This window comes from Rhinoraja longicauda, chromosome 3, assembly GCF_053455715.1.
Source record: "Rhinoraja longicauda isolate Sanriku21f chromosome 3, sRhiLon1.1, whole genome shotgun sequence".
NCBI classification, from domain to species: Eukaryota; Metazoa; Chordata; class Chondrichthyes; order Rajiformes; family Arhynchobatidae; genus Rhinoraja; species Rhinoraja longicauda.
The window spans coordinates 1,132,956-1,144,517 of record NC_135955.1 but is presented as its reverse complement, the minus strand read 5'-3'; the positions used below and the strand labels follow the sequence as shown (position 1 = coordinate 1,144,517).

Sequence of the window (11,562 nt, the reverse complement as noted above, 5' to 3'; positions counted from 1 at the left end):
CCGCTCTGAGCTCTGTCCCCAGTCCCCACACTGACCGCTCCGAGCTGTCCCCAGTCCCCACACTGACCGCTCCGAGCTGTCCCCAGTCCCCACACTGACCGCTCCGAGCTGTCCCCAGTCCCCACAGACCGCTGCGAGCTCTGTCCCCACTCTGACCGCTGCGAGCTGTCCCCAGTCCCACTGTCACTGACCGCTCCGAGCTGTCCCCAGTCCCCACACTGACCGCTGCGAGCTGTCCCCAGTCCCCACACTGACCGCTCCGAGCTGTCCCCAGTGCCCACACTGACCGCTGCGAGCTCAGTCCCCAGTCCCCACTGACCGCTGCGAGCTCTGTCCCCAGTCCCCACACTGACCGCTCTGAGCTCTGTCCCCAGTCCCACTGTCACTGACCGCTCCGAGCTGTCCCCAGTCTCCACACTGACCGCTCTGAGCTCACTGTCCCCAGTCCCCACACTGACCGCTGCGAGCTCACTGTCCCCAGTCCCCATACTGACCGCTGCGAGCTCACTGTCCCCAGTCCCGCTGTCACTGACCGCTGCGAGCACACTGACCCGTCCCACTGTCACTGACCACTGCGAGCTCACTGTCCCCAGTCCCCACACTGACCGCTGTGAGCTCACTGTCCCCAGTCCCGCTGTCACTGACCACTGCGAGCTCACTGTCTCCAGTCCCCACACTGACCGCTGCGAGCTCACTGTCTCCAGTCCCCACACTGACCACTGCGAGCTCACTGTCCCCAGTCCCCACACTGACCGCTGCGAGCTCACTGTCTCCAGTCCCCACACTGACCACTGCGAGCTCACTGTCTCCAGTCCCCACACTGACCACTGCGAGCTCACTGTCCCCAGTCCCCACACTGACCGCTGCGAGCTCACTGACCTGTCCCCACACTGACCACTGCGAGCTCACTGTCCCCAGTCCCCACACTGACCGCTGCGAGCTCACTGTCTCCAGTCCCCACTGACCGCTGCGAGCTCACTGACCCGTCCCCACACTGACCACTGCGAGCTCACTGTCCCCAGTCCCCACACTGACCGCTGCGAGCTCACTGTCTCCAGTCCCCACACTGACTGCTGCAAGCTCACTGTCTCCAGTCCCGCTGTCACTGACCGCTGCGAGCTCACTGTCCCCAGTCCCCACACTGACCGCTGCGAGCTCACTGTCCCCAGTCCCGCTGTCACTGACCACTGCGAGCTCACTGACCCCAGTCCCCACACTGACCGCTGCGAGCTCAGTCTCCAGTCCCGCTGTCACTGACCGCTCCGAGCTCACTGACCCCAGTCCCCACACTGACCGCTGCGAGCTCACTGTCCCCAGTCCCACTGTCACTGACCGCTCCTAGCTGGCTGTGCTGACCTGTCCTCTGGTCCCACCTCTGTCTTGTGGTCAGGGAGCATTGTCCACTCGACCCCAGCACACACAGCGGGCACTCTCCCCATGACAGTGGCTGGATGGTCACAGTGTCCGTAGAGCCAGTCGGCAGCTGATGCCCCACACTGTCCTGGCCTTTCCCTGGGCGGGCGTGGGCCGGGCAATGCTGGTCAGAGGGAAGGCATTGACCTGGATGTGTGGGATGAGGTCCTTCACATCGAGTGTGGAGTCAGGCACCAGTCCAAAGATGCTGAGGGTCTTCAGGCTGGAGATGTGGGCCAACTCCCTGCACAACACACCAAATCACCACCCAACACACACGCTCAACAAGTGTCGCAGTCGGGCTGTCACGGAGCAGTTGGACAACACGTTGGTGGGACCACATTTAGAGTATTGTGTTCAGTTTAGAATAAAGGGGAGGGGGCCATTTAAAACTGAAGTGAGAAGGAACTTTTTCTCCCAGAGAGTTGTGAATTTGTGGAATTCTCTGCCACAGAGGGCAGTGGAGGCCAATTCACTGGATGGATTTAAAAGAGAGTTAGATGGAGCTCTAGGGGGTAGTGGAATCAAGGGATATGGGGAGAAGGCAGGCACGGGTTACTGATTATGGATGATCAGCCATGATCTGGCTCAAAGGGCCGAATGGCCTCCTCCTGCACCTATTGTCTATGTCTCTGGGCACCATGTTACATAGAAACATAGAAAATAGGTGCAGGAGTAGGCCATTCGGCCCTTCGAGCCTGCACGGCCATTCAATATGATCATGGCTGATCATTCAGCTCAGTAGCCTGTACCTGCCTTCTCTCCATACCCCCTGATCCCTTTAGCAAAAAGGGCCACATCTAACTCCCTCTTAAATATAGCCAATGAACTGGCCTCAACTACCTTCTGTGGCAGAGAATTCCACAGACTCACCACTCTCTGTGTGAAGAAATGTTTTCTCATCTCGGTCCTAAAAGACCTCCCCCTTATCCTTAAGCTGTGACCCCTGGTTCTGGACTTCCCCAACATCGGGAACAATCTTTCCGCATCTAGCCTCTCCAACCCCTTAAGAATTTTATATGTTTCTATAAGATCCCCCCTCAGTCTTCTAAATTCCAGCGAGTACAAGCCCAGTCTATCCAGTCTTTCCTCATATGAAAGTCCCGCCATCCCAGGGATCAATCTGGTGAACCTTCTCTGTACTCCCTCTAAGGCAAGAACGTCTTTCCTCAGGTTAGGAGACCAAAACTGCACACAATACTCCAGGTGCGGTCTCACCAAGGCCCTGTACAACTGCAGCAGAACCTCCCTGCTCCTAAACTCAAATCCTCTTGCTATGAATGCCAACATACCATTCGCTTTCTTCACTGCCTGCTGCACCTGCATGCTTGCTTTCAATGACTGGTGCACCATGACACCCAGGTCACGTTGCATCTCCCCTTCTCCTAATCGTTCACCATTCAGGTAATACTCTGCTTTCCTGTTCTTGCCGCCAAAGTGGATAACCTCACATTTATCCACATTATATTGCATCTGCCATGCATTTGCCCACTCGCCTAATCTATCCAAGTCACTCTGCAGCCTCCTAGCATCCTCCTCGCAGCTAACACTGCCACCCAGCTTCGTGTCATCCGCAAACTTAGAGATGTTGCATTCAATTCCCTCGTCCAAATCATTAATATACACTGTAAATATCTGGGGTCCCAGCACTGAGCCTTGCGGTACCCCACTAGTCACTGCCTGCCATTCCGAAAAGGACCCGTTTATTCCTACTCTTTGCTTCCTGTCCGCCAACCAATTTTCTATCCACCTCAACACTGAACCCTCAATACCGTGTGCTTTAAGTTTGTACACCAATCTCCTATGTGGGACCTTGTCGAAGGCCTTCTGAAAGTCCAGATATAACACATCGACTGGTTCTCCCTTATCCACTCTACTAGTTACAACCTCGAAAAATTCTATAAGATTCGTCAGACATGATTTGCCTTTGGTAAATCCATGCTGACTTTGTCCGATGATTTCACCACTTTCCAAATGTGCTGCTATCACATCTTTAATAACTGACTCTAGCATTTTCCCCACTACCGATGTTAGGCTAACTGGTCTATAATTCCCCGTTCTCTCTCTCCCTCCCTTTTTAAAAAGTGGGGTTACATTAGCTACCCTCCAGTCCTCAGGAACTACTCCAGAATCTAAAGAGTTTTGAAAAATTATCACTAATGCATCCACTATTTCTGAGGCTACTTCCTTAAGCACTCTGGGATGCAGCCTATCTAGCCCTGGGGATTTATCTGCCTTTAATCCATTTAATTTACCTAACACCACTTCCCGACTAACCTGGATTTCCCTCAGTTCCTCCATCTCATTAGACCACCGGTCCCCCGCTATTTCCGGCAGACGGTTTATGTCTTCCTTAGTGAAGACAGAACCAAAGTATTTGTTCAATTGGTCTGCCATCTCCTTGTTCCCTATGATCAATTCACCTGTTTCCGACTGCAAGGGACCTACATTTGCCTTAACTAATCTTTTTCTCTTCACATATCTATAAAAGCTTTTGCAGTCTGTTTTTATGTTCCTTGCCAGTTTTCCCTCATAATCTAATTTCCCTTTCCTAATTAAGCCCTTTGTCCTCGTCTGCTGGACTCTGAATTTCTCCCAGTCCTCTGGTATGCTACTTTTTCTGGCTAATCCGTATGCTTCATCTTTTGTTTTAATACTATCCTTGATTTCCCTTGTTAGCCACGGATGCACTACCTTTCCTGGTTTGTTCTTTTGCCAAACTGGGATGAACACTTGTAGTTCATCCATGCGACCTTTAAATACCTTCCATTGCATGTCCACCGTCAACCCTTTCAGCATCAATCGCCAGTCTATCTTGGACAATTCACGCCTAATACCTTCAAAGTTACCTTTCTTTAAGTTCAGAACACTTGTTTCTGTATCGACTTTGTTACAGGAAAGATTGGCAAACTGGAACAGGTTCAGAAAAAAATTAGACATAGAAAATAGGTGCAGGAGGAGGCCATTCATTGTGATCATGGCTGATCATCCACAATCAGTAACCCGTGCCTGCCTTCTCCCCATATCCATTGATTCCACTACCCCTAGAGCTCTATCTAACTCTCTTTTAAATTCATCCAGTGAATTGGCTTCACAATGTTATAGGAAAGATGTCAAGCTGTAAAGGTACAGAGATTAATGACGATGATGCCAGGACTAGAGGACCTGAGCTGTATGGAGAGGTTGAGTAGGCTGGGAGTGCGGGACGATGAGGGGGCTTTTCGAGCTGTATAAGATTCCCCTCATTCTGATTGTCAGAAAGCCTTTGATAAGGTGCCACACGCAAGGCTAAGGAAGATGAGAACCCACGGTATCAGAGGGCAGATACTGGCATGGAGAGCAGGCTGGCTGGATGGCAGAAGGCAACGAGTGGCAATAAAGGGGGCTTTGTCTGGGTGGCTGCCAGTGACCAGCAGAGTTCCGCAGGGCTCGGTGCTGGGCCCGCTGCTCTTCACGGTGTATATTAATGATTTCGACGAGGGGATTGAAGGCTTTGTGGCCACGTTTGTGATGATACAAAGATAGGTGGACAGACAGGTAGTGTAGAGAAAGCAGGGACTCTGCAGAAGGACTTGGACAGGTTGGGAGAGTGGGCAGAGAAGTGGCAGATGGAATATAGTGGAGCAAAGTGTGGAGTCGTGCATTTTGGTCATAGGGATAAAGGCGTAGACTATTTACCAAATGGGGAGAGAATCCTGAAATCGGAGGTGCAAGGGGACTTGGGAGTGCTGGTGCAGGATTCCCAAAAAGTTAATCTAAAAGTTGAATCGGTAGTAAAGAAAGCAAACGCAATGCTAGGAAAAAAGTGCAGATGCTGGTTTAAATCGACGGTAGACACAAAATGCTGGAGTAACTCAGCAGGTCAGGCAGCATCTCGGGAGAGAAGGAATGGGTGACGTTTCGGGTCAAGACCCTTCTTCAGACTGATGTCAAGGCAGTACAAAGATAGAATGTAGTCGGAGACAGGAAGATTACTGGGAGAACTGGGAAGGGATGGAGAGGGAAGGAAAGCAAAGGCTACTTGAAGTTAGAGAAGAAAGCTTTTCACCTAGAGAGTTGTGGATTTATGGAATTCTCTGCCACAGAGGGGGGCAGTGGGGGGCAATTCACTGGATGAAGGATGAGAGGGGATCTTATCGAAACGTATAAGATTATTAAGGGGTTGGACACATTAGAGGCAGGAAACATGTTCCCAATGTTGGGGGAGTCCAGAACCAGGGGCCACAGTTTAAGAATAAGGGGTAGGCCATTTAGAACGGAGATGAGGAAAAACTTTTTCAGTCAGAGAGTTGTGAATCTGTGGAATTCTCTGCCTCAGAAGGCAGTGGAGGCCAATTCTCTGAATGCATTCAAGAGAGAGCTAGATAGAGCTCTTAAGGATAGCGGAGTCAGGGGGTATGGGGAGAAGGCAGGAACGGGGTACCGATTGAGAATGATCAGCCATGATCACATTGAATGTTCATACCGTTGGCTCGAAGGGCCGAATGACCTCCTCCTGCACCTATTGTCTATTTTCTATGTTGTCAATGTTCATACTGGACAGAAAGGTCAGACTGGGAGTGGGAGGGGGAGTTGAAGTGCTGAGCCACCGGGAGATCAGGCTGGTGAGTCGGACTGAGCGAAGGTGTTGAGCGAAACGATCGGCAAGCCTGCGCTTGGTCTCGCCGATGTAGAGAAGTTGACACCTGGGACTACAACCTCATCAACTGTGAACCCAAACAGTCTTTCCAGGTGAGGCAGAGGTTCACCTGCACCTCCTCCAACCTCATCTGCTGCATCCGCTGTTCCAGGTGTCAACGTCTCTACATACTCCCAGTCTGACCTCTCTGTCCTGGGCCTCCTCCATTGTCAGAGTGAAGCCCAGCGCAAATTGGAGGAACAGCACCTCATATTTCGCTTGGATAGTTTACACACCAGCGGTATGAACATTGACTTCTCTAACTTCAGATAGTCCCTGCTTTCCTTCTCTATCCCCTCCCCCTTTCCAGTTCTTCCACTGTCTTCCTGTCTCCGTCTACATCCTATCTTTGTCCCGCCCCCTCCGCTGACATCAGTCTGAAGAAGGGTCTCGACCCGAAACGTCACCCATTCCTTCTCTCCTGAGATGCTGCCTGTCCCGCTGAGTTACTCCAGCATTTTGCGTCAAAGGATTTATTTCAAGAGGGCTTGTATACTGATCATGGATACAGTGTAATGTTGTGGCCCTATAGGGCGCTGGCTGGTAAGGCCGCATTTGGAATATGGTGAGCAATTGTGGGCACCGTATCTGAGGATGTGCTGGCTCTGGAGAGGGTCCAGAGGAGGTTTACAAGAACGATCCCAGAAATGAGTGGCAGTGATGTGTGCCAGTGGGGTGGAACGGGAGTCTGGGGAGGGGTGAAGTGGGACTGGAGGGGTGGGGTGCCGGGTGGGGGTGGGCCAGGTGGGGGAGCAGGGTGGGAGTGGGCCAGGCGGGGGTGGGCCAGGCGGGGGTGCAGGTGGGGGTGGGTGGTACGGGGGTGGGTGGGTCGGGGGTGGGCGGTGCGTGGGGGCTACACTTACCCCAGGCGTGCTGCTGGGACGTGGTGGATGGGCGGTGCAGGAGTGGGTGGGTGCGGTGCGTGGGGGGCTACACTTACCCGAGGCATGCTGCTGGGACGTGGTGGGTGGGCTGCGGTGCGCCGTGCGGGGGTGGGTAGGTCGGGGGTGGGCGGGCGGTGCGTGGGGACTACACTTACCCCAGGCATGCTGCTGGGACGTGGTGGGTGGGTTGTGCGGGGGTGGGTGGGTCGGGGGTGGGCGGGCGGTGGGTGCGGTGCGTGGGGGGCGGGCGGTGGGTGCGGTGCGTGGGGGGCTACACTTACCCCAGGCGTGCTGCTGGGACGTGGTGGGTGGGCTGGGGTGGGCTGTGCGGGGGTGGGTGGGTCGGGGGTGGGCGGGCGGTGGGTGCGGTGCGTGGGGGGCTACACTTACCCCAGGCGTGCTGCTGGGATGTGGTGGCAGCGGCTGAGGCCCAGGTGCTGCAGGTGGGGGAGCTTCTGCAGGAACGGCAAACACGCCGACGTCAGCATCGAGCTGTCACTGGGGGAGAGACACATCGTCACGGGGAGACACACAGGGTCACGGGGAGACACACAGGGTCATGGGGAGACACAGGGTCACGGGGACACACACACAGTCACGGGGAGACACACAGTCTGGGGACACACACACAGTCACGGGGACACACACACGGTCACGGGGACACACACACGGTCACACACACAGGGTCACGGGGACACACACACGGTCACGGGGACACACACACGGTCACGGGGACACACACACGGTCACACACACAGGGTCACGGGGACACACACACGGTCACGGGGACACACACACGGTCACGGGGAGAGGTGAGGGGGTGTTGGGGGGGGCTGACCTCATGTCCAGGTTGGTGATCCGTGGGCAACGTTGGCACAGGACCTGTACGTCTAGACACAGAGCAGACACATCACAGACTGCCCCGTCCCCCTGACTCCCCCCCGTACCAGTGTGTGCGACCCCCCAGTGTGTGCGACCCCCCAGTATGTTCCCCGTACCAGTGTGTGTGACCCCCCCAGTGTGTGTTCCCCCAGTGTGTGTTCCCCCAATGTGTGTGACCCCCCCAGTGTGTGTGACCCCCCCAGTGTGTGACCCCCCAGTGTGTGCGACCCCCCAGTGTGTGTGCGACCCCCCAGTGTGTGTGACCCCCCCAGTGTGTGTGACCCCCCAGTGTGTTCCCCCAGTGTGTGCGACCCCCCCAGTGTGTGCGACCCCCCAGTGTGTGTGACCCCCCCAGTGTGTGTGACCCCCCCAGTGTGCGACCCCCCCCAGTGTGTTCCCCCAGTGTGTGTGACCCCCCCAGTGTGTGCGACCCCCCAGTGTGTGTGACCCCCCAGTGTGTGCGACCCCCCCAGTGTGTGTGACCCCCCAGTGTGTGTGACCCCCCCCAGTATGTGTGACCCCCCAGTGTGTGTGACCCCCCCAGTGTGTTCCCCGTACCAGTGTGCGACCTCCCCAGTGTGTGTGACCACCCAGTGTGTGTGACCCCCCAGTGTGTGTGACCCCCCCAGTGTGTTCCCCGTACCAGTGTGTGTGACCCCCCAGTGTGTGTGACCCCCCAGTGTGTTCCCCGTACCAGTGTGTGCGACCCCCCAGTGTGTGTGACCCCCCAGTGTGTGTGACCCCCCAGTGTGTGTGACCCCCCAGTGTGTTCCCCGTACCAGTGTGTGCGACCCCCCCAGTGTGTGCGACCCCCCAGTGTGTTCCCCGTACCAGTGTGTGCGACCCCCCCAGTGTGTGTGACCCCCCAGTGTGTGTGACCCCCCAGTGTGTTCCCCGTACCAGTGTGTTCCCCGTACCAGTGTGTGTGACCCCCCAGTGTGTGCGACCCCCCCAGTGTGTGCGACCCCCCCAGTGTGTGCGACCCCCCCAGTGTGTGCGACCCCCCCAGTGTGTGCGAAGCCCCAGTGTGTGCGACCCCCCCAGTGCGTGTTCCCCTGTACCAGAGGGTGTTCCCCATACCAGTGTGTGACCCCCCCCCCCCCCCAGTGCGTGTTCCCCCCAGTGTGCTCCCCCCCTGTACCGGTGTCGGTCAGGCTTCCGCGGTGGCCGCTGACGTTGAGCTGGGTGACCGTCTCTGGGAGATGAGCGACCGTCACTGCCACGTGGAGACGTCCAAACCCACACCACGACACATTCACCTCCTCCAACCTGGGGGGGCAGCAACAGGTGAGGGGACGCACCACACCCCCCCCCCCTCACACCACCCCCCCCACCACACACACCCCTCCCCCTCACCACACCCCTCCCCCTCACCACACCCCCCCTTCACCACACACCCCCCCTCACCCTCACACCACCCCCCCACCACACACCCCTCCCCCTCACCACCCTCCCCCTCACCAACCCCCCTTCACCACACCCCCCCTTCACCACACACCCCCCCCTCACCACCAACCCCCCCACCACACACCCCTCCCCCTCACCACCCCCCCCTTCACCACACACCCCCCCCTCACCACCAACCCCCCTCACAACACACCCCTCCCCCTCACCACACCCCTCCCCCTCAGCACACACCCCTCCCCCTCACCACACCCCCCTCCCCCTCACCACACCCCTCCCCCTCAGCACACACCCCTCCCCCTCACCACACCCCCCTCCCCCTCACCACACCCCTCACGACACACACCCTCACCACACCCCCCTCCCCCTCACCACACCCCCCTCCCCCTCACCACACACCCCTCCCCCTCACCACACCCCTCCCCCTCACCACACACCCCTCCCCCTCACCACACCCCTCCCCCTCACCACACACCTCCCCTCACACACACCACCCCTCACTCACACACACCCCCCCCTCACCACAACCCCCCCTCACCACACCCCTCCCCCTCACCACACACACCCCTCACCACACACACCCCTCACCACATACCCTCCCCCCCACCACACACACCACCCCTCACACACACCCCCCCCCCCCTCACCACACACCCCAGAATAGGGGAATCAAGGACCAGAGGACATAGGTTCAAGGTGAAGGGGAAAAGATTTAATAGGAATCGGAGGGGTAACTTTTTCACACAGAGGGTGGTGGGTGTATGGAACAAGCTGCCAGAGGAGGTAGTTGAGGCTGGGACTATCCCATCGTTTAAGTAACAGTTGGACAGGTACATGGATAGGACAGGTTTGGAGGGATACGGACCAAGCGCAGGCAAGTGGGACTAGTGTAGCTGGGACATTGTTGGCCAGTGTGGGCAAGTTGGGTTGAAGGGCCTGTTTCCACACTGTATCACTCTGTGACTCTATGAAGGGCCTGTTTCCACACTGTATCACTCTGTGACTCTATGAAGGGCCTGTTTCCACACTGTATCACTCTATGAAGGGCCAGTTTCCACACTGTATCACTCTGTGACTCTATGAAGGGCCTGTTTCCACACTGTATCACTCTATGAAGGGCCAGTTTCCACACTGTATCACTCTGTGACTCTATGAAGGGCCTGTTTCCACACTGTATCACTCTATGAAGGGCCTGTTTCCACACTGTATCACTCTGTGACTCTATGAAGGGCCTGTTTCCACACTGTATCACTCTGTGACTCTATGAAGGGCCTGTTTCCACACTGTATCACTCTGTGACTCTATGAAGGGCCTGTTTCCACACTGTATCACTCTGTGACTCTATGAAGGGCCTGTTTCCACACTGTGTCACTCTGTGACTCTATGAAGGGCCTGTTTCCACACTGTATCACTCTATGAAGGGCCAGTTTCCACACTGTATCACTCTATGAAGGGCCTGTTTCCACACTGTATCACTCTGTGACTCTATGAAGGGCCTGTTTCCACACTGTATCACTCTGTGACTCTATGAAGGGCCTGTTTCCACACTGTATCACTCTGTGACTCTATGAAGGGCCTGTTTCCACACTGTATCACTCTGTGACTCTATGAAGGGCCTGTTTCCACACTGTATCACTCTGTGACTCTATGAAGGGCCTGTTTCCACACTGTATCACTCTGTGACTCTATGAAGGGCCTGTTTCCACACTGTGTCACTCTGTGACTCTATGAAGGGCCTGTTTCCACACTGTATCACTCTATGAAGGGCCAGTTTCCACACTGTATCACTCTGTGACTCCATGAAGGGCCTGTTTCCACACTGTATCACTCTGTGACTCTATGAAGGGCCTGTTTCCACACTGTGTCATTCTGTGACTCTTCAGGCCCTTCATGGAGCCAACGTCTTATACAACTGCAACGTAACCTCCCAACTTCTATACTCTGACTGATGAAGGCCAAAGTGCCAAAAGCCTTTTTGACCATCTTATCCACCTGCGACTCCACCATCAAGGAACCATGCACCTGTATTCCTAGATCCCTCTGCTCTACAACACTACCCAGAGGCCTACCATTCACCGTGTAGGTCCTGCCCTTGTTCGACAGCCCAAAATGCAACACCTCACACTGCTCTGTATTAAATTCCATCAACCATTCCTCCGCCCACCTGGCCAATCGATGCCGATCCTACTGCAATCGTTCACAACCATCTTCACTATCTGCAAAACCACAACCATCATCAGCAAACTTGAGTACAAAAGTTGGGACATGGTGTTGCAGTTGTACATGTGGTTGGTGACACCA

At 55.7% G+C, this 11,562-nt stretch overlaps 1 protein-coding gene across 1 annotated transcript; it reads right to left on the bottom strand.

Annotated features, from left to right (window-relative positions):
• Positions 1–260: 260 nt before the first annotated feature.
• Positions 261–11,468, bottom strand: skp2 (S-phase kinase-associated protein 2, E3 ubiquitin protein ligase). The gene is made up of 5 exons (XM_078430439.1): positions 11,431–11,468; positions 8,999–9,126; positions 7,814–7,865; positions 7,366–7,473; positions 261–1,657 (listed from the first exon to the last, which is right to left on the bottom strand). Exons 1-5 carry the CDS (start codon positions 11,466–11,468, stop codon positions 1,456–1,458), a joined length of 528 nt encoding a protein of 175 aa, XP_078286565.1. The 3' UTR covers positions 261–1,455.
• Between the last annotated feature and the right edge of the window lie 94 nt (positions 11,469–11,562).